At 34.5% G+C, this 27,404-nt stretch overlaps 1 protein-coding gene across 2 annotated transcripts in view; it reads left to right on the forward strand.

The window, feature by feature from the left end:
• GALNTL6 (polypeptide N-acetylgalactosaminyltransferase like 6) overlaps positions 1-27,404 on the forward strand; it is a 1,202,623-nt gene that overhangs the window by 400,197 nt on the left and 775,022 nt on the right. For both annotated transcript variants that reach the window (XM_015451034.4, XM_015451035.4), the window contains one exon: positions 401-509. In XM_015451034.4, coding sequence (XP_015306520.2) covers positions 401-509 — 109 coding nt within the window. The remainder of the gene's footprint in view (positions 1-400; positions 510-27,404) is intronic.

Here is a 27,404-nt window from a genome sequence, read left to right on the forward strand (position 1 = left end):
TGTTTGATCAAAATAAATAAAACTGTACCAATCCCAAACAAAATTAATTCAATGCAACACCAAAATTGGTAGCACCATCAATATTTACACTTTGGGCAAATAAAAACAGCTCGGCATTTATGCTTAGAGGTGACACACTAAATAGTAGTGTCTCTGGATGAAATAAAATAGGGAATGGTAGTTGTTGTGGGAGAGGTGTGCTCTCATTTTAAAGGTTAAAAAAAAGATTTAAAATGTGTATAAATCTGGTCACCAGCGATAGCTTTCTTTTCACTATACACAGAGGATTCACTTATTTAACAGATATTCTTTGATTGCCTATTATGTGCCCGGCTGTGTTTACCTACCATGCAAAAGGAAATACCTCCTTTTTATGCTTGAATACTTTCCTTTTCCACAGACATTTCCACTGGGCCTGGGAGATGGGCAATTCTATTCATGGACAGATGGTTTGAGAAGAAAGGACTGGCATGACTATGAAAGCATTCAGAAAGAGGCTATGCGCTCAGGTATGAAGTTCAGTGTACGCCAAAGTGCTACTTCACTCGCAGCAGTGTCTCATTTGTCACGTAAAGGATCTCTAATTAGCATTTCTTCTGCACACAGTAAAGTATGTTTCATGGGGATATTGGAGGTGATACTAGACAGAACCTAAGTGACTTCAAATTTCAGAGAGAAAACAAATAATGAATAGTCTTTTTAATATTAGCTGCAGTAAAAGTCATTAAAATTTAATAAATATATAGTACTGTATATTCCCAACTGCTTGTTAATAATTTTTAGGGGTATCCTGGGATTTGTCAACGAGACTTGACCTGGTAGATATGTATCTTGAGCAAGATTCACTCCTTAGAGCTGAAGTGTATCTAACTGGCAATGCGAAGTATTTCATTTCTACCAACATTTCTAGACACTGGCAGGACGTACAGCAAGCCAGCAGGTCAAGCAGATGGGTTTCTAAGGTTGGCAATAGTTGGAAAAGCAATCAGGCAGTTAAATGGAATCAAGTAGGTCTGTTTATTTGTAGCAGAGTTCTAGACTTGTGCTAGAGTTAAAGGACAAAGTAGCAGGAAAGAATAAGTCTTTACACTTTGGGAGGCCAAGGTGGGCAGATCACGAGGTCAGGAGATCGAGACCATCCTGCTAACATGGTAAAACCCCATCTCTACTAAAAATACAAAAAATTAGCCGGGCCTGGTGGTGGGTACCTGTAGTTCCAGCTATACGGGAGGCTGAGGCAGGAGAATGGCCCATGAGGTGTAGCTTGCAGTGAGCTGAGATCATGGCACTTCACTGCAGCCTGGGCGACAGAGCAAGACTCCGTCTCAAACAAACAAACAAACAAACAAACAAACAAAAGACAAGTCTTTCTAGAAGGACTTAAAGATTAGGTTGTTGTGAACAGAAATTCAGAAGGGTATATAAGTAGAAATCCAGTGAAAGTGAGTAACTCATGATAGGAAACCCATATTCTTTTGTTCAGCCAAGTAAGTTATTTTCTCAGTGAGGATGTCACAGAAATAGAGCAGCTACAGTTTGGTAAAGACATCTCAGCAGCCATGAGACACTGCATTCAAGGTCAAATCAGCAGCAGAATTATGACTAGCCACGGTGTGAGGTCCTCTTACTCAACTAGAGTTAGGAACAAAATTGTTCTGGGCTGTGAAATGTTTGTAGCTCTGTATCAGGTATGGCTGACTTAATTACAGTCTTTTTTATTTTCTTCCATTCCTTTTCTTCAAAAAAAGGCCTGCCCCACGCCCTATCCTCAACTTTATTAAAGCGGCTTATTCCAAAGATGTTCCCTGTTTTCAGAGAATCAACTTCTTCCAGGTTCTATCATCTTTCCACCTTAGGCAGTGACCCCATGAATGGTCGTGAAAGTGAGTTCCTTACCAGCATCCTCACTTTTCTAGTACTTTTATCTTTTTCCTCTATTGGCTCAATCAACCCTGTATTAATCCAACTACTTGTTTCTCCTTATGACCCCAGGATGCTGAAGTTTTTTGGAATGTTTTCATAACCTTACCAATTGAATCTTCCACAAGTTAATAATAATAATAAAATTGCCCAAATTTATTGAATGCATGTTTTCTACTAAGTACTTTGCATATGTATTTTATTTAAATCTCAGAATAACTCTGATAGGTATCCCAAATTAAATAAAACTGAGTTCCTATGAATTTATTAAATTTTATCCAAGTTCAAGCAGCTAATAATTTCCAGCTCTGGATTAAGAACCAGGTCTTATCATGGTCCATTATACTCCACTGTTAAATAATAATATTTGGACAATATGGAGTAATGGCAAGGACACAACAGGAGAAAGACACACCTAGGTTCAAATCCTAGCATTTCCATACAGGCGCTGTGGTGAATCGATTTCTGTTTCTGATATTCTACTTTGTAGAATTTATTTAAGGATTAAAGATAATATACCTACAGTAATTGTCCAATTATTTGGACATATTGGAAACTCGACTAATGTTAACTGTAATTATTAATCCATCTAAGTTACTTTAACATGAATTGGCATGCCTATCCTTTGCTTGTACTAATGAGTTTTGAATACAAAATCCAGTGCTTCACATTTATATATGCTTCATACCACCCTTTCCACCTCCTGAATAAACTTGTCTTTTCTATCTTCATCTTTGCTTGGACCAAGGGAAAACTGATCTACAAAAGAAATTGGTAATATCACAAGTTTTTAAGTACAAATTCTTTGTGTAATTAAAAAGCTTTTAAATAGTAGAATTTTTTTTTCACTGGAGGATATATGATAAATTTATACACTAAAATTTATTATTTTTATACAATGCAATATATCATAAAGAAAAATGTATTAAAACATACATGTGTGTACACACACACTCAGGTACAGAGTCAAAATCAAATAACATCTGTGTATTTCATATATAGGACAAGAAAAAGGATCATTTGTGCCATTAAAGTCCAAGACTTTAATTTTGTGTTTACTCTATTATTTTTCTCTGTAGTTTTTACTGCCAGTGTATTTATCCTGAATCAAATACTGGTAAGTTTTGCCAGTGTTTGACCTTTATCTAAAAATTTAATTTTACTGTATGACTTTCTTCTTTCACTCAAAAATATTTTTGAGATTTATCTAGATCAATGCGTGAAATGTTGGTTCATTTTTACTGTTGTTAAATTTTCTGTAACATTGTCCTCTTGGTGGGCCTTTGAATAGTTTTAGTTGTTGTGTATAATGCTGCTATAAGTATTCTTGTGCATGGTTCTGGGGTAGAGACAATATTTTATTAAGGTACATATTTAATAATAGATTTGTATGTCTAGAGAATGCACAGTTGAACTTTATTAGGGCATGACTAGCTGCCAAAATTGATACACCAATTTCATTTCAATCAATAACGGATAGAATTCTCATTGCTGTACATCCTTGTGAATATTTGAAATTGTCTGACTTTTTCCCCAAATTTGGTGATATGAAATAGTCTCTCACTGTTACTTAGATTTGCATTTTATTAATGCAAACACATTAAAATGTGGTTGATATCTTTTTTATGCTTTTGGGCCATTTGTTCTTCCTTTTTGGTAAAGGTCCTATTCATTTCTGTTTCCATCTTTTGAATTATTTGCTCCACACAGTGTTCTTGATTTATTTTAAATTATATCCTTTGGTGGTTATATTTAGTGACAAGAACTTATCCTACATTTTGTAGACTATTTTAAAAAATCTCTTTATATATGGTTTAATGAATAGTTTTCAATTTTGAGATAGCCAAATTCAGCAATCATTTGTAAAAGATAGGTCATACTGATGTTCTACATTGTCTTTTAAAAATTTGATAATTTTGGCTGGGCACAGTGGCTCACACCTGTAATCCCACACACTGGGAGGCAGCGGAGGGAAGACTGCTTGAGCCCAGGAGTTTGAGAGCAGCCTGGGAAACATAGTGAGACCTCATCTCTACAATTAAAAATATATATGTATTCTTCCAGGTGTGGTGACATGTGCCTGTAGTCTCAGCTACATGGAAGGCTGAGGCAGGAGGATCACCTGAGCCTGGAATTCGAGGCTGCAGTGAGCTATCCAGCCTGGGCTGGAAACCCTGTCTCTAAATAAATAAATAAATAAATAAATAAATAAATAAATAAACTTGATAATTTTACATTTTACATTTGGGTCTTAAATCCACCTAGTGTTCATTTTTATATAATGTGAGGTAGGGATCCAATATTTATTTAGTTTTTATTCACTTAACCAATTATTAGCAACATTTATTAAGAAATTTGTCTTTCCTTCCATTGCTCTGAACTATTGACTCTATTATAAATTAAGTTCCCATATTTGTGTGTTCTCTTTCTGGGTTCTCAATCTTGTTCTGTGAGTAAAAATCCCTATGCTAATGCCACAATAGCTAATGTACTATATCTTTATTACAGCTATTAATAGCTGGTATAGCTTACCAAAAAAGAGCTACATTCTTGCTCTTCTTTTTGTTGTCATCCTTACACTGTATTCTTCCTTAAAATTTTGCATTCAGTTTTAAATTTCACATTAACATATGAAGATACGCACAAAAAAGTGGGAATTTTTTAATTGTGTTTAGCTTATGGATGAATTAGGGGATTATTGATATTTTCCAATATAGAATAGTCTATTCTATGGTACAGTATTATATTTATTTGCTAATTCTTTATTATATTTATGGATGGCTTTGTAATTTTGTTCTCAGATTATGTTTAGTATTAATCTTAGTAAACTAATATTATGTTGATTTTGTTCACATAATGATTATATTGAAATTCCTCATTGTTTGTAATTGTAATATAGAAATGTTAATAACTCTTAACACTGATATGAATTTAGAAAATGTTCTAAGCTTTTCTATTAATTCAAAACATTTACCAATAGTTTATTTTGGATTTTCAAAATGTAGACACTCATATTTGATAGTAATGACAGTGATTTAAAAATTTTTTTTTCTATTCTAGACCTATAATTTTAGTTTTAGTTTTCTCCTATTATTATAATTGCTAAAAACTGCAGTGTAACATTGAATAGTTGGTAATAATGGCTACTTCTGGCATTTTATGATTCTCACAAAAGGAATTTAAGTGCTCATTTTGAGATTTTATCTGCCTGTCTATTGTTAGATCAATTTATCTAATGTAAATACATTTTATCATGTTTATTAACACAATACAAATACAGTATGCACTTTAACAAATACACTTATGTTATTTCTGAATCTGTTTTGCTGAGAGTTTGTGACTTTCTTTTAACCTGAAGGGGTGCTGATTCTGTTAAAAGTTTTCTGTTCATTTGCATTTATTAATATAGATAAGATAAATTTTCTCCTTTAATCTGTTATTTGGGTAAATTATATCTGTTGCTTTTCTAACAGAAACCATATTTGTTATTCTAGACTAAATCATTCTTTTTATAATAACTATATTTGATTTGTTAATATTTTGTTTGGCATTTTCAAATCTTTACCTATGAATTAATATTGGCCCCAAATTTTCTATTCTTATCAAGTCTTTGTCAAGTTTTGGTAACAGTATAATGACAGCTTCATAAAATGACTGTTTAATACTTTTCTTATACTTCATAATTGTTTGTTGTAAACTAAAATTATTTCTTTAGTGATCATTACGGATTTTTTTATGGATGAAGCTCTGTTGACCTGAACTTTCCTTGGAGCATACATTTTTAACCACTTGGCTAACATTTTATGTAGTTAAAGTAGTAGTTGATTATCTATTTCTTCTGGAACTAATGGTATTCTTCTAGTAATTTGTCCATTATATCTAAATGTTTATATTTATTAACACAAATTTATTTACCTATTCTTATGTCCTCATAAGATTTTTGTAATGCCTGCGATGCTTAACTTTATATACTTTTTTCAGATTTTTTTTCTACTTTCTTAATCTATTTCTACAAAAATTTTTCAGTTTTTTATTTGTTTGTTTGTTTGAGATGGAGTCTCACTCTGTTGCCCAGGCTGGAGTGCAGTGGTGTGATCTCGGCTCACTGCAACCTCCACCTCCCCTCAAGTGATTCTCCTGCCTCAGCCTCTCGAGGAGCTTGGACTAAAGGCATGCACCACCACGCCTGGCTAATTTTTGTATTTTTAGTGGAGACAGGGTTCTACTGTGTTCGCCTGGCTGGTCTCGAACTTCTGACCTCTGGTGATCCGCCCAACTTGGCCTCCCAAAGTGCTTGGATTATAGGCATGAGCCATTGCCCCAGGCCAAAAATTTGTCACTTTTATGACTTACTTCAAAAGCCAGTTTTTGTCTCTGTTCATTTATTTTATTTTTCTCTAAATTTTTTCTGACTTTTAAAAAATGTTGTTTGCACTAACTTTTTTATTTTTCACTTTTAAAATTTCAACATTTAGTTTTGTTTCAGGGGATATGTATGCAGGTTTGTTACAAGGGTATATTGCATGATGCTGAGGTCTGGAGTATGATGGAACCTGTTACTCCGGTTCTGAGCATAGTGCCCAGTCGGTAGTTTTTCAGTACTTGCCCACTCCACTCCTCATGCCCCGTAGTTCCTAGTATCTCCTATTCCCATTTTTTTGTGCAAGTATGCCCAGTGTTAACCCATAAATGGGTTAACTCCCACTTATACGTAAGAATATGTAATATTTCATTTTCTGTTTCTGGGTTAATTTGCTTAGGATAATGACATCTAAGTGCATCCATGTTGCCGCAAAGGACATTATTTCATTCATCATTATGGCCGCATAGTATTCCATGGTATACTTAAAAATAAATTTATACCTCCTAATTTCAGTCATTTTTCTATTGTAGAATATGCATTTGGGAAACTAAATTCCCCTCTAAATATTACTTTAACTACATTGCACTGCTCTGTGATCCAGTGTTCCACATTGTATTTGTTTTTCTTTCAATATCTTTTGGAATGTCTAGCCCACTTAAAAAGCGCTGAAACTATCTTAAAATAAGAAAATTCAGAAACTCTTTCCCAATGAAATCTCACTAATCTTTGTAAAAGTATATTAGCATGATAGGCAGCATGCATTTCATTACATAATTTGTTAGTGTTTTCATTAATGTTGTTACATTTATCTTTTGTTCTGGTAATTACAGCTCTGTGGAATATTTGGTGATTTTTGAGATATCAGATACTTTATTTTATTTTGTTTTACTTTTAATTTTAGGGATACATTTGCAGGTTGATTCTATAGATAAATTGCAAGTTGTAGGAGTTTGGTGTACATGTTGCTTCATCACCTAGATAATAAACATAGTACTCAATAGGTATTTTTTTTGATCCTCAATCTCCTCCTATCTTCATCCTCATGTAGGTCTTAGTGTCTATTGTTCCCTTCTTTGTCTATGTGTACTCAACGTTTAGTTCTCACTTATAATAAGAACATGCGATGTTTCATTTCCTGTTCCTGCTTTAGTTCACTTAGGATAATGGTCTCCAGCTCCATCCATGTTGCTGCAAAAAAACATGATTTCGTCCTTTGTTATGGCTTACATAGTATTCCATGGTACATATTTACCACATTTTACTTATCCCGTCTACCACTGATTGGCACCTAAGTTGATTCCATGTCTTTGTTATTGTGAATAGTGCTGCAATGAACATACACATGCATGTGTCCTTATGGTAGAATGACTTCCTTTGGGTGTACACCCAATAATGGGATCACTGGGTTGAATGGCAGTTCAGTTTTAGGTTCTTTGAGTAATCTCCAAAATTCCACAATGGCTGAAGTAATTTATATCCCCATTAGCAGTGATTAGTGATCACTAATGATGAGTAACGTTGAACATTTTTTTTTTCATTTGCTTGTTGGCTATTTGAAAAGTGTTCATATCCTTTGCCCACTTTTTAATGGGTTTGTGAATGTTTTGCTTGTTAAATTGTTTAAGTTCCTTATAGATTCTGGATATTAGACCTTTGTCAGATGCATAGTTTACAAATATTTTCTCCCATTATGTGTGTTGTCCATTTACTGTGTCAATAGTTTTCTTTGCCGTGCAGAAGCTTTTTTGCTTGATTCAGTAGCATTTGTCAATTTTTGGTTTTGTTGCAGTTGTTTTTGATGTTTTCATCATGAAATATTTGCCAGAGCTTAAGTCTAAAATGGTATTTCCTAGGTTTTCTTCAAGGATTTTATAATTTTAGGTTTTACATTTGAGCCTTAATCCATCTTGAGCTGATTTTTGTATATGGTGTAAGGAAGGGGTCTAGTTTCAATCTTCTCTGTATGACTAGCCAGTTATCATAGCACCATTTATTAAGTAGGGAGTCCTTTCCCCATGCTTGTTTTTGTCAGCTTTGTCAAAGATCAGATGGTTTCAGGTGTATGGCTTTATATCTGGGCTCTCTAGTCTGTTCCATTGGTCTATGTGTCTATTTTATACTAGTACCATGCTGTTTTTATTACTGTAGCCTTGTAACATTGTTTGAAGTCAGATTCTGTGATGCCTCCAGCCTTGTTCTTTTTGTTTAGGATTGCTTTGGCTATTCGGGCTCTTTTTTGGTTTCATATGAATTTTAAAATAGCTTTTTTTAGTTCTGTGTTTAGTTTTATTTAGTTAGTGAAGAACGTCATTGGTAGTTCAATAGAAATAGCATTGAATCTGTAAACTGCTTTGGGCAGTATGGCATTTTAACAATATTCATCCTGCCTATCATGAACATGGAATGTTTTTCCATTTGTTTATTACATCTATGATTTCTTTGAGCAACATTTTGTAATTCTCATTGTAGAGATCTTTCATCTCCCTGGTTAGCTTTATTCCTAGGTATTTTATCTTTTTTATGGCTATTGTGGATAGGACTGCATTCTTAATTTAGCTCTCAGCTTGGATGTTGCTGGTGTATAGAAATGCTACTAATTTTTCTACATTGATTTTGTATCCTGAAACTTTGCTGAAGTTGTTTATATGATCTAGGAGCCATTGGCAGAGAATGGGGTTTTCTAGTTACAAAATTATATTGACTGCAAACAGGAATAGTTTGAATTCCTCTCTTTGTATTTAGATGCTTTTTATTTCTTTCTCTTGCCCAATTGCTCTGACTAGGATTTCAGTACTATATTGAATAGGAGTGATGAGAGAGGGTATCCTTGTCTTGTGCCAGTTTTCAAGGGTGGTGCTTCCAGCTTTTGTCTGTTCTGTATGATACTGGTTATGGGTTTGCCTCAGATGGCTCTTATTATTTTGAGGTATGTCCTTTCGATGCCTAGTTTGTTGAGGATTTTTAATATGAAGGAAAGCTGAATTTTATTGAAAGCATTTGCTGAATCTATTGATATGGTTATATAGTTTCTGTTTATAGTTCTCTTTATGTGATGAATCACATTTATTGATTTGCATATGTTGAACCAACCTTGTATCCCAAGGATAAAGCTTACTTGATCATGATGGATTAGCATTTTGATGTGCTGCTGGGTTCAATTTGCTAGTATTTTATTAAGGATTTTGCATCTATGTTTATCAAAGATATTAGCCTATAATTTTCTTTTTTGTTTTGTCTCTCTACTGGTTTTGGTATCAGGATGATGCTGGTCTCATAGAATGAGTTAGGGAAGAATGTCTCCTACTCAATTTTTTGGAATAGTTTTAGTAAGAATGGTACCCATTCTTCTTTACATGTCTGGTCAAATTTGGCTGTGAATCCATCTGGACATGGGCTTTTCCTAGTTGGTAGCCTTTTTTCTTATTCCGTTTCAGAATGAATTATTGGTCTATTCACGATTTGAATTTATACCTGGTTCAGTTTTAATAGGCTGTATATTCCCAGAAATTTATCCGTTTCTTCTAGGTTTTCTAACTTGTGTGCATAGAGGTCTTTGTAGTAGTCTCTGGAGATTTTTTGTATTTCCGTGAGATTGTTTGTAATGTCAGCTTGGTCATTTCTGAATATGTTTATTTGGATATTCTCTTTTTGTCTTTATTGGTCTTGCTAGTGTTCTATCTTATTTATTCTTTCAAATAACCAACTTCTACTTTCATTGACCTTTTGTATGTTTTTTTATGTCTCAACTTCATTCAGTTCTACTCTGATTTTGGTTATTTCTTGTCTTTTGCTAGCTTTGGGGTTGGTTTGCTTTTGTTTTTCTATTTCCTCAAGGTGTGATGTTTGGTTGTTAATTTGAGATCTTTCTAACTTTTTTGTGTGGGTGTTTAGTATTATAAACTTTCCTCTTAATGCTGCGTTGTGTGGTTAATTTTAGGATACATGCCATGTGCTGATAAGAAAGTGTATTATTTTGATTTTGAGAGGTGAGTTCTATAAATATCTGTTAAGTCCATTTGATCACGTGTTGAGCTTAGAATGCCAAAAATAGATGACCAAACTCTTCTGTCTTATGAGGTTTCTGCTGAAAGGTCTGCTGTTAGCCTTCTAGGGCTCCACTTGTAGGTCACCTGCCTCTTCTCTTTAGCTGCATTTAATATTTTTGCTTTCATGTTGACCTTGGAGAATCTAATGAGTATGTGTCTTGGGGTTCTCTGCATTTCCTGAAGTTGAATGTTGGCCTCTTGTGTGAGGTTGGGGAAATTTTCATGAATGACATCCTCAAATATGTTTTTCAAGTTGCATACTTTCCTTTTTTCCTGGGACACCAGTGAGTCATAGATTTGGTCTCTTGACATAATTCCATGTTTTTTGAAGTTTTTGTTTGTTGTTTTTTATTCATTTTTTATTTATTTTTGTCTGACTAAATTAGTTCAGAGGACCAGTCTTACAGCTCTGAGAGTCTTTCCTCAGTTTGGTCTCTTCTGCTGTTAATATTTGCAATTGTGTTGTAAAATTCTTGTAGTGTGTCTTTCAGCTCTATCAGATCAGTTTGATTCTTTCTTTAAATGGCTATTTTGTCTTTCAGTTCCTGATCCATTTTGTTGTAATCCTTAGATTTCTTGGATTGAGTTTTGAGTTCCTCCTTAATTTCCATAATCTTCATTCCTATCCATATTCTGAATTCTATGTCTGTCATTTCAACCATTTTAACTGGTTAAGAATCCTTGCTAGGGAGCTACTGTGGTCATTTGGAGGAAAAAAAAAAAAGACACACTGACTTTTTGAGTTGCCAGAGTTCTTGTGCTGGTTCTTTTTCATCTCTGTGGGCTGATGTTCCTTTAACTGTGGTGTAATTTGATTATAATCAGTTTACTTTATTTCTGGAAATTTTCAGAGGGTCAAGGTTTTGTTATGGGTCTTTATTTGTAGCTGAATTCTTGTCTTAGTTTTACAGGGTGTGAGTTAGCAAAATATTTTTGCTATTGAAGTTTGGTCTGTGATCCAGTAGATGACTCTTAAGTGTAATGGCTAGTAGGCTGGTAGGCAGGCTTTACTCAGTCCTGAGGCTCTTCTGTGATTTCTCACATTTGTAGCCACCTTAGTTCCCTTCATTTACTTGAAATAATTGTTTTTAATAAATAGGTGGTATACATAGTGGAAGGCATGTTGTTAAACACTAGAGGTGAGTAATCAGAAAAACATATTATTTCCACCTTTGAGGAAATGGAGATTTCTTGAATTAATAAAAAAAATGTAAAAGGAGCAATTGAAAGACAGGCCTTAGGACCTTATGAGTAGCATCAGGATTCTCTTCTGGCATATCTGTGCCCTTAGAGTTAAACCAAACTGTAAAGATTATTCACATTAATTAAGGTTCAAAGAAATCCAGAGTTTTTATTATTTCATAATCTTACACCTCATTATTTTGGTGTTAGCATTGGCCAAACCAATTTATTGGTAGAAGAAGGGTATAAAACCCAGCATTGCAGGAGCAGGAAGGCTTCCAAAGTGAGGTAAACCAAATGTTAAGGCGTTAAGGCATATGCTAACATCAGTTAAGAGTTATGCTTTTATCCAGTTAACTCTGATTTCTCATTCTTATAAGTAGCCACTAACCTAGTCATACCTTAAGCATTGTATTCTTTTTTCTAACCTTATATTTTCTATGTGTAATGCCATTATAGTTCATTTAACTAGTTTTATGTTTTATGATAATTTATTGACACTATATTTTATCTTTTAACAAACAGTTTAACTGCACCTCTCAGCTGTAGATTATCACAAAATAGATTAGCATGTTCTTTAATCTTCATCAAATTATTAATAAAAGTTGAATGAAAAGAATTTCAATACAAATTCCTTTGATACAATATAAAAGAGAATGTACATTTTGATATTGATTCATTATTCAATATACATTGAGTATAATTACAGTAACTGAAGAGCTATCTAGTTGACATTTCTCCACATATAATTTTTTTTTTTTTTTTTTTTTTTTTTTTTTTTTTTTTGAGATGGAGTCTCGCTCTGTCGCCTAGGCTGGAGTGCAGTGGGGCGATCTCAGCTCACTGCAAGCTCCGCCTCCTGGGTTTATGCCATTCTCCTGCCTCAGCCTCCCGAGTAGCTGGGACTATAGGTGCCCACCACCTCACTCGGCTAATTTTTTGTATTTTTAGTAGAGACTGGGTTTCACTGTGTTAGCTAGGATGGTCTCAATCTCCTGACCCTCGTGATCTGCCCGTCTCAGCCTCCCAAAGTGCTGGGATTACAGGCTTGAGCCACTGCGCCCAGCCATAATTTTTTTTAAGTAACACATTTCTGAAATAAAAGTAAACTCTGCCTATGGCATTTTATGGAACTATAGATCTAACAAATTGTGCTGGGAGTTGAGAGGGGAAATGCAATTGCTTAGATAACTGTTTTTTAAATATATGATGTTCCCTATTTATCGTAACTTCCTTTTATAAGTGGTAAAAACATACATTTTAAATAATCCGTTCAGAGGTATGTGTGTGTGTGATGTGTATGTGTTTTATAAAATCATCATATCACTGATACATATTTCTAGAAAGCATTTGTTTTTAGTTTTGAACTTTAAAATTTTGTTTTTATTTTAACTCAAAATATTGTCACTGCATTTGACACTTGTTTTTGGATTAAAATATGAGTGAACTCAACATTTTTAAAAAGCTGGTTTAAACCCTTCTATATTATCTATTTTGTTGAAACAGTTTATACTCTCATCTAATCAATATATGTATTCCACGATAAGCCTCAGGAATTCCATGAAATTATGTCTTTTTACTACTTCAATTTATCTTAATTAGTCATACTGGTAAGTTTGAATATCCGAGGCTTTATTGAGTCTTCTGTCATTTTATACATTTACTAAATCAAGATATACTTTTAAATGCCAAATACTGCATCAAGTTCTGGAAGGAAATTTTAGAAAAAAAGTAACTACAGTGGTTCTTAAAAAGGATAAGGCATTGTGGGAGGAGCCCTCGCTGTTTATTGACACTGTGGCCATTCTGATGCAAACCACCAGAGTCTCCTGCCTAAACTATTTCAGTAAGTATCTTAATGGATCTTGCTCCAGAGCTCTTCAAATAAAAGTCAGAATGATCATCTGAATATATATAATCAGACCATTTCACTCCTCTGCTCAAATGCCTTCAAAGGCTGTTAATCATATTCAAAAATAAATCCAAGTTTATTCCACAACCCGTAAGGCCCAACATGATCTATACCTGACCCATGTCTCTGACCTCAGCGTTTATTGATTTGTGTTCAGTTTCTCCACTGGCCACAATGGCCTCCTTGTTCTTCCACAAATGTACTAAACATGTTCCAGCAATTTTTCACTTCCTGCTCTTGCTGCTTTGAGCACTTTTCATACATATCTTCACAAACCTACTTGCCCCTTCCTTAAAGTCACCAGATCATATGTCCCCAGTTTAGAAAGGCCTGCCAATCACCATATTATCATATGTGGATATAGTTACTCTTATTCACTCTCTATCCTTTTACTCTGCTTACAGTTTCTTTCTAGCAAGTATCTTCCTATCCATATTTACACAGGTGTATTTATGTTCAATGAATCAAAATATATGATTTCATGAAATATAACCACTTGTCCAAGGGCTTGAAGTCACAAGATGGTCTTGAATCATTTGAACTGTGCTTTTGGAATAACAGCAATCCTACATTAGGAAAGTATCCTGAGAACCTGCCACAACATGGTGGTTGTTTTCCTCTTTTGGAGATTGCTTCTCATTTCCTCTTAAATCTCATGATTGAAGTCACTAAGGGGTTTTACTAATTGCTGCAAATTGCCATAGCAAAACATTTAAAGTATATGCATTGAAACCCCATTCGAGAAGTGGGAATTTACCATGCTTTAAATGATTAACGATAGGCTTTCCTAAGTTCCTTTAAACAGCATCTCACTTTAGTGCTGATCAGGGACCTGTTTTGCTCCAAAATGTCCTTATTCTCCATAATTGAACAAGACTGTGAACTACACAGAATGAGAAGCAGAAATGTGCACCATTTGGGTGAGACTAACTATGTTGCTTTCAGAAAGTAAAAATAGCAACCATTGCTATGGCTACAATGGGTTTCTGGTCATCTTTTACTGAAGCCTCATGTCTCTTAAAAATATTATCTGGCACTCTTTTTATTACTATCCACAATGTCACATAATTTATTGTTAATAGTTGACTATAATTTAAACATCTAGGATGTGCTCTCAATAAATGTCATAATGAGATTTGTTGGGAAGTGGTCAACTTTGGGGGGTATTACCAAAACAATATTCATTATTATTCATAAGGTTAAAATTAAATTTTAATGAAATATTTCCTTTGTCAGTCATTGAATAATAATGAAAATGTAAAATGGAAATGAAAAGAGACTGTGAGCATTCTGTGAGATGTATCATTTAGCTGTCTAAAATTAGAACACAACTTAGCTGAAACTAAACTGAATGATAATTATTTAGAGGAAAAATCCCTTCAATCTTAAAATAAAAAACAGCAGTGTAGAAATATCTCAGGAGATTTATTAAACTGCAATCTGTTTATATTAAAAGATATAAATAATGCCAGCTTTTAAACAGAATTCAATTTAACTATTTGTTGCAAAACTCATAATATCTCTCTTTAGAAATATCAACTTCCTATGGGCAAGTATGCATAAGATTATTTTGCCTTATTTTTCCCATTAGTTAAAATGTGGTTGAATAATAGCAACTATCACAGATTTATTTGTTAATTAAACTTCCTGGCCTTTAGTGTTTGTCTTTCATATAGAATATGAAGGATATTTATATCATCACATAACACTGATTGCTGTGCCTATAGGATTGTAACTTGAAGCAACTATCATGTTTTCTCATGCCATCAAATCTATTCAATTGATACACAGTCTCTCAAAAAATTTTTCACAAGGGGATCTATATAAACATATTTCAAGTAGAGCTATATCGCTTTGCTTCAGGATTTATATTACAAGACAAACATGTTGGGAGCTTCTCCCCCAAATCTTTTATCCTTTTATTGTATTTATGCTTTTGCAAAAATCCCTTTCATATGGTAGTAGTTGTGATTGCTATCAAATTGTTTCTAGATGTAAATGCCCCACATTTGTGAGGAGTCATATGAGTAGATTATAACCCTTGATCATGAAGAAACAAGAAAATATTCTGCTGAAGGAACACGGTATCTGGTAAGAGTCAAGAAGAAAAAGATCAGAAGCATCTAGTAAAGCAAAGGATTGGAATATAAATTATTGCACACACTAAAGTTAAATTGATTTTATGTCTGCCATTCATTTTCCTGAGGTCTTTTGCCCAATTTTATTTTTCCTAGGTTAACTAATTCCTGCATAGTTGTTAAATGAGGCCAAAATGTAAATTTGTAATTTCTACTGATTTGCCACACAGAAAACTCTAATACCCACCGTACCTAATGTTTTTACCTCAGCTCAAGTGCTAATCTTTCTGCTAATAGTAGCTCTGCTCTTGAAATTCCATGAAGTTAGATTTGCCACTGTTGCCATGGACTTGATGGGAGGAGTTAAAGTCATCCTTACATTTAGAGTTATAGTTTACATACCAATGTAGCATGTATATAAACACGTTCTGGGAAGAAAAGTAAGAACTAAAATTAGAGAACAAATTTTTGATGACTGGGACTATGATGTCACCATTATGACATTAACAAAGTTTTGCAACATGTTAATGCTGTATTTACGGAGAGTCTCCCATGATTTGAGAGACTGTGATTCATTCAAGCCCAGATTATCATTAAAGCAAAGCATTGCATTTTAGACATAACTTTATAGAGATCCAAGTGAGTACTTGAACATCCTCCAAAATTCATATCCAAGATCTGGCACAAATTTGTCAGTGATGAGTTATGGGCCTTCTTGGCTCCATTACCTAATGAGTGCTATAGAGGAAATGTGTGTGTTTACCCACTAGAGAAGGAAAAGTGCCAGCTCCGGAGCCTGATGGCAACACTTTCGAGAGGCTGACTTCAGAACCACAATGCCAGTTTGACTTGATGCTCTTTGCCTGAGTAGCAGTGGGTTTTGAGCAGCTTTCGTGCCAGACAAAAACAACTGTTCCTTCTGAGACTCTGCAATCACAAAAACATAACATAGAGGGTCCTCCAGAAAGTGAGAAACTCAGAACTGAGATCATACTAATTTAAAGGAAAATTTCTCTGCCAAAACATATGTATAATAGACTTGCATTGTTTATGAAACATAGATACTATAACAAGATGAAAAAATGAGATTTAATGGATAAAGAATTTAATACAGTGTTTGGTGTACTGATGTGAAATGACCAGGAGAGCAAAATAGAATTAGCATTACTAGGCGTTTCATTTGATAATGATTTACCTTTCCATGATGACCAACTGAGCCTTAGGGATCCAGTTTTATTATTGGACTAGAATAACTAGATTAATTTAATTGACATTAACCCAGATAGCAATCTAATAGTATTTGGTCATAGATAATAATTGGGATACCAATATTACAAGTAGTATCCCTTTATGCATATTTTTTTTTGTTTTAAGAAATAATAATCATTAAAGAATAACTTTTGAAATTGTGGCAAAAGTTTACAAAGAAATTATTGGATTGATATTTAATTTTAGTGATTATTTTATAATAGAAATACATGTATGCAACTTAATAAAATACTTTATAAAACTTCTGGCAAATACACCACAAATATTTTTATAATCTAAACAAAAGCATTAAATGCATTATCCAAAATTGGGATGTCAGTGTCACACTTATAACAAAAATCTAGTATGGTTTACCACAAATCCTTTACTTTCTTACATACTGCTTTCATGTTTCTCACAAAAACTCTATGAGGTGTAAAAGGTCAAATATTAATCCTATTTTAACATGAGAACAAATTCAGAAAATTCATGTTTTAAGTTACATATATATGAAGCCAGGTGATTTATTTTTATATATATATTTATATTTATATTTATTTAATATATATAAATATATTTATATTTATATATATTTAATATATATAAATATATTAGAGAACACATTTTTTAGAGACATATAAATAAAAAACAAACAATATATAGTACATTATATATTTATATATTATATATGTTGTATATTATATATTTATATATTATATAATATATATTTATATATATAAATTTTAGCTATTTAAGAAGCCTTGTTGGGGAACTACTGTGATCATTTGGAGGAAAAAAAAAAAAAGACGCACTGGCTTTTTGAGTTGCCAGAGTTCTTGTGCTGGTTCTTTTTCATCTGTGTGGGCTGATGTTCCTTTAACTGTGGTGTAATTTGATTATAATCAGTTTACTTTATTTCTGGAAATTTTCAGAGGGTCAAGGTTTATATATTATATATACTTATATATTATATATATTAAATATATAGACATATATATTTATATAATTTATCATTTACATACACAAACAGTCAAATTAATGCCAGTACTGTAACTTTAATGAGTTCTGGGGTAACCCTGTTTTATATACTGCTTTCTTCTTATCTTTCTATTGACTTTTCCCACTTTCAGTATTTTCACTAATTCAGGTTACATTCATAACACAAGTAATCCGAACTTCCCTGTGCCTCACCCATCTGTGGATGTAATGAGACCATTTAATCTGACTTCTGCTCTCCACCACATATAGGCCCCCTAGTCTCTTCTCTATAAAGTCTTACCATACTTCTGATCCCCTTGGAAGTCACATGCAATTTCTCTAAATACTAATGTCAGTATTCTTTTACTCTGGCTGCTGCAGTGACAGTTGATGTTTGACAGCCACCCAAGTTCAGCATCTATCTCTACCACAAGTTCTGGGACCCTAGGGACTCCTGAAGCCACATATCATCATGTTCCTAAAGTATTACTCCATATTTTTCACAGCCTTCTAAAATACTTGATGGTTTCTTAGAGATGTGGAAGAATGCCTCTCTCCTCTACATTGTGTTGTACTTCATCATTAAAGCACTAATACAACAATACAAAGCTTGTGGTTCTTTCTCACACAGAGAGCCTTATACAAAACAGCTCCTTCCAACAGTTATTCTCTTAAAAGAACTCAGCTGTAAGATTCTTAAATCAAACTGGAAACTAATGTCCAATAGACACAAATGGCCTTCTACATCTTGCTTTCTCTAATCCACTAGTTGCCCGGGAACAATACAAAGCTGTGAAAACCCTCAGGAAAATAAATTTAAACCAGCAGATGCCTTTAGGCTGGTTCATTAGATGAGCTAAATCTCACCAGTAGGGATAAACAGACTCAAGCTAGGACCCTCCACCGTACCCCAGTAGATACATATGATTCTTCTTTTCCTTCCTTTTTCAACATACACTTGGGTTAAAATAAGTAGTCATGCACAAATTCCTCTTCAGCAATTTAAATTGTATTTAGTTTATTTTTAATCAAAATCATGATATTGTGTAAGTATTATTAAAGTAATAAATGCTTATTGAATTTTTTTCAAGTTCATACATGACTGCATGAAAAATATCACTTTTAACTACTGAAAAAGGGAAATGCTATTTCTTCTTATGAAAGAAATTTGTAGTCCTTTTTTACGAAGAACAAAATATATTTGACAAAGAAAAATGCAGTACTTTTAAAATGAAATAGTCCACATAAGGTTTTCAACTGTTTAAAGTTGCCTTCAAATATTTTTTAAACATTGACAATGTATTACTTGCTGAATATTGAAAGGAATGAATACACAGTCAGATTACCTCAGTTAGCTAATGAAAATTTATTTTAACAATGATCATGAAAGTACTGAAAAGCAGGAAATACTTTCATTAGCAACTTCCTAAGACTTTAGGAATTGAAAGTTGCATTAATAACTTCATAGCAGCTTTGTACATGCACAGCAAGGGACCACCCCTTAGCAGAGCTCTGTCTAGTATGAAGCTAGCTCTTTTCTGTCTTAGAATGTTTCTACTGCTTCTGTTCTCCCTTTTCCTGATGACTAACACTCATTGTGTCCCTAAGCAAAAAAGGCCCTAGATATGAGCATACGACTGTTTAGAACAGTCACCAAAATAGCTTTCATTTATCACAGGCAGGGAAAGTCCTCATGCCAGCCTCCCTGGAAAGCAGCAGAACAGATTGCTATTAGTCAATCTCATTTGGTTCTAATAGTAAGTCATTGATATGGTTTGGCTGTGTCCCCACCCAAATCTCATCTTGAATTATAGTTCCTGTAATCCCCAAGTGTCCTGAGGGGAATCTGGTGGGAGGTAATTGAATCATGGGGGTGGTTCCCCATGCTATTCTTGTGATAATGAGTGAGTTATCACAAGATCTGATGGTTTTATAAGGGACTTACCCCTTCACTTAGTTCTCAGTCTTCTCTTTCCTGCCACTATGTGAAGAAGGATGTGATTGCTTGCCTTCCAATATGATTATAAGTTTTCTGAGGCCTCCCTACACCCACAGAACTGGGACTCAGTTAAACCTATTTCCTTTGTTAATTGCCCAGTCTCAGATATTTCTTCATAGCAACATGAGAACAAACTAATACAATAAATTGGTACCACAGAGAGTGGGGAGCTGCTGTAAAGGTACCTAAAAATGTGAAAATGACTTTGGAACTGGGTAACAGGCAGGGGTTGGAATAGTTTGGAGGGCTCAGAAGATGACAGGAGAATGTGGGAAAGTTTGGAACTTCCTAGAGGCTTGTTGAATGGCTTTGACCAAAATGCTATAGTGATATGAACAAATGAAGTCCAGGCTGAGATGGTCTCATATGGAGATGAGGAACTTGTCAGGAACTGGAGTAAGGTCACTTTTGCTATGCAAAGATACTGGTGGCATTTGACCCCTGTCCTAGAGATATATGGAACTTTGAACTTGAGAGAGACGATTTAGGGTATCTGGCAGAAGAAATTTCTAAGTGGCCAAGCATTCAAGAGGAAGCAGAGCATACAAGTTTGAAAATTTGCAGCCTGTTGTTGTGATAGAAAAGAAAAACCCATTTTCTGGAGAGAAATTCAAGCCTGCTGCAGAAATTTGCATAAGCAACAAGGAGCTGAATGTTAATCACCAAGACAATGGGGAAAATGTCTCCAGGGCATGTCAGAGACCTTCACGGCAATCCCTCCCATCACAGACCTGGAGGGCTAGGAGGAAAAAAGGGTTCCCTGGGCCAGGCCCAGGCCCCCCCTGCTCTGTGCAGTCTCAGGACATGCTGCCTGTGTCCCAGCTGTCATAGCTCCATCCATAGCTAAAAGGGGCAAAGATACAGTGGGGGCCATTGCTTCAGAGTGTGCAATCCCCAAGCCTTGGCAGGTCCAGGTGGTATAGGTCCTGTGGATTCACAGAAGATGAGAATTGAGGTTTGGGAACCTTCACCTAGATTTCAGATGATGTATGGAAACACCTGGACATCCAGGCAGAAGTTTGCAGCATGGGTGGAGCCCTTGGGGAGAACCTGTGCTAGCACTTTGCACAAGGGAAATGTAGGATTGGAGCCCCCACAAAGAGTCCCCACTAGGACACTGCCTAGTGGAGATGTAAGAAGAGAGACGCCATCCTGCAGACCCTAAAATGGCAGATCCACTGACAGTTTTGCACTGTGCACCTGGAAAAGCACTCAACACCTGCCTGTGAAAGCACTGAGGAGGGGGCCTGTACCCTCCTGTACCCTACAGCTGTAGGGTACATCCCAAGACTTTGGGAGCTGCCCAAGGCTATGGGAGCCCACCTCTTGCATCAGCATGACCTTACATCAGTGTGATTCCATGTGAGTCATGGAGTCAAAGGAGATTGTTTTGGAACTTTAAGGTCTGATGATTGCCCTATTGGATTTTGGACTTACATGGGGCCTGTGGCCGCTCTGTTTTGGCCAATTTTTCCCATTTGGAGTGGGGGTATTTCCCCAGTGACTGTATTCCCATTGTATCTAGGAAGTAGCTAACTTGCTTTTGATTTTGTAGGCTCATTGGTGGAAGGGACGTGCCTTGTCTCAGATGAAATCTTGGACTTGGACTTTTGGGATAATGCTGGAATGAGTTGACTTTGGGGGACTGTTGAAAGGCGTGATTGTGTTTTAAAGTGTGAGGATATGAGATTTGGGAGGGGCGAGGAGCAGAATGTTATAGTTTTGCTGTGCCCCCACCCAAATCTCATCTTGAATTTTAATTCCCATAATCCCCATATGTTGTGGGAGGGACCCCACAAGATCTGATGGTTTATAAGAGGCTTCCCCCTTCACTCAGTCCTCATTCTTCTCTCTCCTGCCACCACTTGAAGAAGGACATGTTTGCTTCCCCTTCCTGAGTAAGTTTCCTGAGGCCTCCCCAGCCCTGCAGAATTGTGAGTCAATTAAACTTCCTTCCTTTATAAATTACCCAGTCTCAAGTATTTCCTCACAGCAGCATGAGAACAGACTAATACAGCCATGGTTCAAAATCTTTGGCCAGAGGAAAATGGGACCATGATACAAAACAGCAAGTTTTATTTTATGAATCGCTGCTGGTCATTATTTAGAAGGGCTCAATAAACATAGCAGACACCTAGAGCACACTGCACAACTTAGTCAATTTTTATTGACTACTGATTATTCTGCATACCTAGTACCCTTTTTGAAATACAGACATGTTGGGTCCAGGATGATGTGACTAAAGCTTGTATTAGTCAGGGTTGTCCAAAACAATAAAACCAACAGGATGTGTACATATGTATATAGAGAGATTTATTGTAAGAAATTGGCTTACATTATTGTGAGGGTTTGGTTAAGTCCAAAATCTGATGGTGGAGGTTGGCAGGCAGGAGACCCAGGGAAGAGTTATAGCTTGAGTTTACAGGTAGTTTGATGGCAAAATTCCTTTTTGCATAGGGAGGTTAGTCTTTGTTTTATTAAAGCCTTTGACTGATTAGATAAAGCCCACCCACATTAAGGTGGGTGGAGAGTAATTTGCTTTACCTAAAGTCCACCAATTTAAATGTCAATCTCATCTAAAGGAACTCTTTCACAAAAACATCCAGAATATTGTTTGAGCATCCATTTTAGCACTAGGGCTTAGCCAAGTTGACACATAAAATTAGCCATCACAAGTTTCTACCAAACCTGAACAGATTCAAAAGTTAATTCTCTGTGGGCCAGGGAAAGCCTGCATATCAGGCTGGCACATCCTGAATAAGTTAGCTAACTCCTCCCTACATCTAGTCCTGAGAGATCATTAGCCTTTAAATGATCAATTCTAGGACAGAGGGGCTTCCTAATGATATCCAATAAGCAATTAGCGACTTAATGACCTCTCACCAATTCAGGTATTGCTACCAAGAAAGAACAGGTGAACCTGGATTCCAAGAGAAAGCAAAACCAAGAGCAAAAAGGAACAGAATATTCACCTCCTGCAGCCAACAGCCAGAGAGGGATACTAGATGGGCACTCAGAAGAGTTTAAACCCGGTGAAACAGAACTTCAGGAGCATCATGAAGACACCCCTAACAGTCACCCTAACAACACCAGCCAAAACGCATCCTAAAATTATCAATGAAACTATAAAAAAAAGACTCTCTGGAACTAAAAATGTAGCTTTAGATTTACAGAATTTATAGCAAGTATAGAAGCAGATGATCACTCTGGAAAAACAAATTAGTGAATAGGAAGATTAAGGGTAGAAATATGTCAAATCAATGCAGAAATTTAGAGACATAAATTATAGACAGAAAGGCTAAAACTGAATAGATGCATGAATCTAAAATAAAATGAAAAAGAGACAATAACTAAACAAATACAAAAAGAAAGTATCATGGATATCAAGAAAGATTTCAGCCCAAAGATTGAAAGCATGACAGAAAATACTGATTTTAAAAAGACACAGCTAAGCAGATGCTAATTAAATTTTTGAGTTTAGGATAAAGTCATCTTTTTCAAGTCTCTTGGCAGAAATAAATTATGTATAAAGGAAACATAATCTGGCATTAAAATCTACATCTACAACTCTGGGAATTAGGAGAGAATGTTTATACCATTCAACATATCCAAGGTTGAAAGACAGAATATATTATCCACTTACCTCTTCTGAATAAAATATTCTGCAAAGAATTCTAACCAAGGAAAAAAATAAGTGAGAATAAAAATCTGCAGGATAGGGAATTTTTTTTTTGAATTGTGGACTGTATATAGCTAAAGATAAAGAAATTTAAAGAGAGGATGGGAAAAGCTTTATGTTTTCTCTAGATAGGCAGTTTTTAAGTAAAAATGATAAAGGAAAACATGATATTAAGAGTTTAAAACAGCATGTCATCTTATAATGGATGGAGAGCTTTTTAGAGTAGGAAATGTTCTAATGGTCTCTTGTGAGACAAGGATAAAGTATGGGAAAGAAGAAGATTTCTCAATGTAACATCTTAGAAGCAGTGCCGCAGTGGGAGGAAGTCCTTGATATCTTATGTTGATATAAAAGTAGAGAAGTGGGCATATGGTTATGAGTGCCAGAAATAGGACAGCAATGAAAGATTAAGGAAAAAAACACTAAATAATACAAGGAGGGGCATCATGTACTAATAAAGGAAAACAACATTTCCTATGATTTTGAAACCACACGAAGTTGGTAAAATCCAACAATTTTTGATCTACAAAAGCTGCACTTTTCTGAAATTCAAGCTAATATTTATGCTTTGTATGATCATAAAAGTCTAAAAAATGTTTGGGATGACAAAAAGGTTGGTAATAAAATGATAAGCATTATTTTATTTATATTCGTTACATGTAATCAGAATAAAGATGTCGTATTTTAAATTTTAAATTTAAAATGGCAGTAAACAATGTAAAACCATGGGATATGTCATAGAATTTGGAAAAATGAAGAAATTAATGTGGAGTAGTGTGATCAGAGAAAGCATTCCAGTGAGGAATTAAATTAAGCCTAAAAAATGACTGGAAGAAGAAAGATGTTCCTGGATTGGGGGTGAGAAAGACCTAAGCAAAAAGAAGGAGAAACCTGTTTTAAATGTTGAGATGGATTGTCATAAGAATGTCATGACCAATGTAAAGACGGGGAATGTCATAGACTAGTAAGATATTTGACTCCCATATGAAAGTCTGCTTTAGATTGAGATAGTCCATTTCACAATGACAATCATTTAGGCAGTCTAAAAAAGAGAAAAGTCAATAGTGTGTAAGCCCTGCTATTCTTTTACACATAGCTAATACTGAATAGCAACCAGTATAATGGGTGGCATTTCTGAAGTGAGACATCTCTTGTCATTCTGCAAGCTTGTATGTGACTAGAAGGTCACATTGTGATGGCAATAGATATTCACATCAATTCCTTTTCTCTGGGACTCCAAGAATATAATATAATCAGCACATCAAATATATTTCAAATGTCATTTTCATGAAGCATAGTTATCAATGAAATACATGTCACTAAACAAGATTATTTTCTGGCTTTCTTTAAATTGTTAATTTGTTTTAGAAGCTAGAAGAGATAATTACTGTAGGCATTAAAATGAAGATAGTATTATTGGTGAAGAGCCCTTTAATTATTTGAATGAGTTTCTGTTTAATGAACTTAGGAGCAAAACACTGATGGGCACTAAAATATGGTTACACCTGCAGATCACCTAACTGAAAATTCTAAATGGCCTATCAGCCAAAGAAAGTCAACAAGTACAATTACAAAATACAGATTAATCAAAGAATCTTACTACTACTGATAGTGTAGAGTTTTTGATAGGAAATTAACATTCTGCTAAACACAGCTACTATTAATTTACATAGGATCATAGCTGGATTCACACAGAAAGGAATGCTACCTCGTAATAAGGAACCTTTCATTTGTGCTGAAAAATTTCAAGAATGAGAAGTGCCAAAATTAGAACAACTCACACTAAAGGAAAATTAGTATGTATGCCTCAATATAAGTAAAACAAAAAATAGTGTATATGATAAATTAGATATTAATAAAGAGGGAGGCCATTTTTTAACTCAGTTCTGCCTTTGAAATTCTAATGATACATGTCATTTTGCTTTGTTTTCTGCACTTGCTTTTTGTCCTGCTACAGAAAACCATTTTCCTCTCAGCTTTTAGAAGTTTAAACACACACACTCCACTCCCACGTGTCACACACCCATGCCCACAGACTCATACACAGGAACTGGAAATCTTTGCTTTTCATTACCCACTTAACATTGTCCCTTCTTTCATAAAGTGTAACATAATGTTTTATGTATAGAACAGGAGAATAATAAAGAAATCAGAAGAAGAGTAATGATAGTATAGAGAGCTTACAGTCAATTTGTTCTACAAACTTGCTTTTAAACAGACATACATTTTAGCACTGGATTTTAGTTCCACAAGAGAAGACATAAATATTATCAACTCCACATAAGTCTGGCATCTGTTAAATTATTCAAATGGCTTAATAATTATTAACTAAGGTATTGTCTAACCTTCAACTTCCGTTTTAAACATTCCCCCTGTTTCAGATGGGATAATAGGGTAGTTGTATATTCATTTTATGTGTTTATTTTCTTGATCCGCTTTGGAAGTTATTCGGTTATTTACTAAAATTTATTAAACTAAATTATAACTAAAATGGATGGCAGAAGTTCAAACACAGTAGAAATGAATTTGTTCTTATAAGACATCCCCAAACAGCTGTGCTGTAGGGGTTTGTGTCCTTAAGAGATAATTTTATATTTTAAACAATTCTTTAATGTCACAAGGCACTATAATATTCATTTTTCCCAGAAAATTGATATTTGAATTGCAAAAATTCTGCAAATATACAATTATGCTATCTCTGACAAAAATGCTTAGAATACTGCTTAATTTAGTCCTCACTTACTTGATAGCCCTCCAGCGCTTCAAATTATTAGAGTTACCACAATTTGGTTTGTAGGTTTCATTGACATTTATTTTTCAAATCACTGTGCTGATAAGTAGACAGAAAAATCATTGGTAGAGCCTGTTCATTTAGTTGAAGAAGCTATACTTGATACAGAAATATCAAATATAGAAAGCAAATATTTTTCAATGTATGCTATTTTTGACTATGGGAAATCAATAACTAGTAACCTCTAAATGCTTTTAATAACTATTGCCTCTTTTCTTTCTCTTCTTCTTTAGTTTTATCTTTTGCCGCATATTATGATCTTATTTCTACTCTCAATAAATGTGTGCATATGTATATTCATATATATACACATACAGTGACTACATTGAAAATATATACACCAAACCTTAGCAGTGAGTTAATCTGAATAATCATAGGACTATGGGTTGTTTTTATGTTATTCTGTGTGCTTTGGTTTTTTTTTTCAGGTGTTCTCTAATAACTATATTGTATTTTTATAATAGAAATTATAAATATACTGTATATTTATTTTAAATTAAAAAGAAAATGAAGCTAGTAGGAAATCAGAGTAGGCAATTAAAAAGAAGGAAGGGGGAGGATGATATTAGTTTTTAAATATTAGTTTAAAATTTTTAAATATTAGTTTAAAAATAAACAATGTCCATTTTTAAACTAATATTTCAGCATCTGCTACTTTCAGGCATTGTGTTAGTCCAGTTAATTGTAGTGCATTCTTCCAGTTCTATGCATGTCACATATTTGTGGAATATTTTTACAACATGGAAATCATAAGGTGTATGTTGATTTAAAAAGTGCTTTTACTTTATAATATGTTGTGCACATTTAAATATATATCTCACATCTTTCTAAATCCTCAATCTTCATGAAAATCACCATCATCTCCCTGACTTTTCAAGCCAAAGATTTGCCCTTCATTTCATTTTTTCTTCTTCTATTTCACCTGTAAATCCAATCCAGCAGCAACGACCATCATCCCTACCTATAACTGCATAGTAAATGTATAATTTTTTTTCATTTCCATTGATACCACTCCAGACTCCGTCATTGTTCACTTGAAATTCTAGAATAGCCTCCTGTCTCATTTGAAACCTGACTCTGTAAACCATTATTTTCACCGTGAACAGAAAGATATATTCAAACCATAACTCAAACTATGTTAGTTCCCCCGGTTAAATCATTTCAACTGAACGTATAATTGGAACAAATGTGTATAAAATCCAAACTTC

Source organism: Macaca fascicularis, chromosome 5 (genome assembly GCF_037993035.2).
Source record: "Macaca fascicularis isolate 582-1 chromosome 5, T2T-MFA8v1.1".
Lineage (NCBI taxonomy): Eukaryota > Metazoa > Chordata > Mammalia > Primates > Cercopithecidae > Macaca > Macaca fascicularis.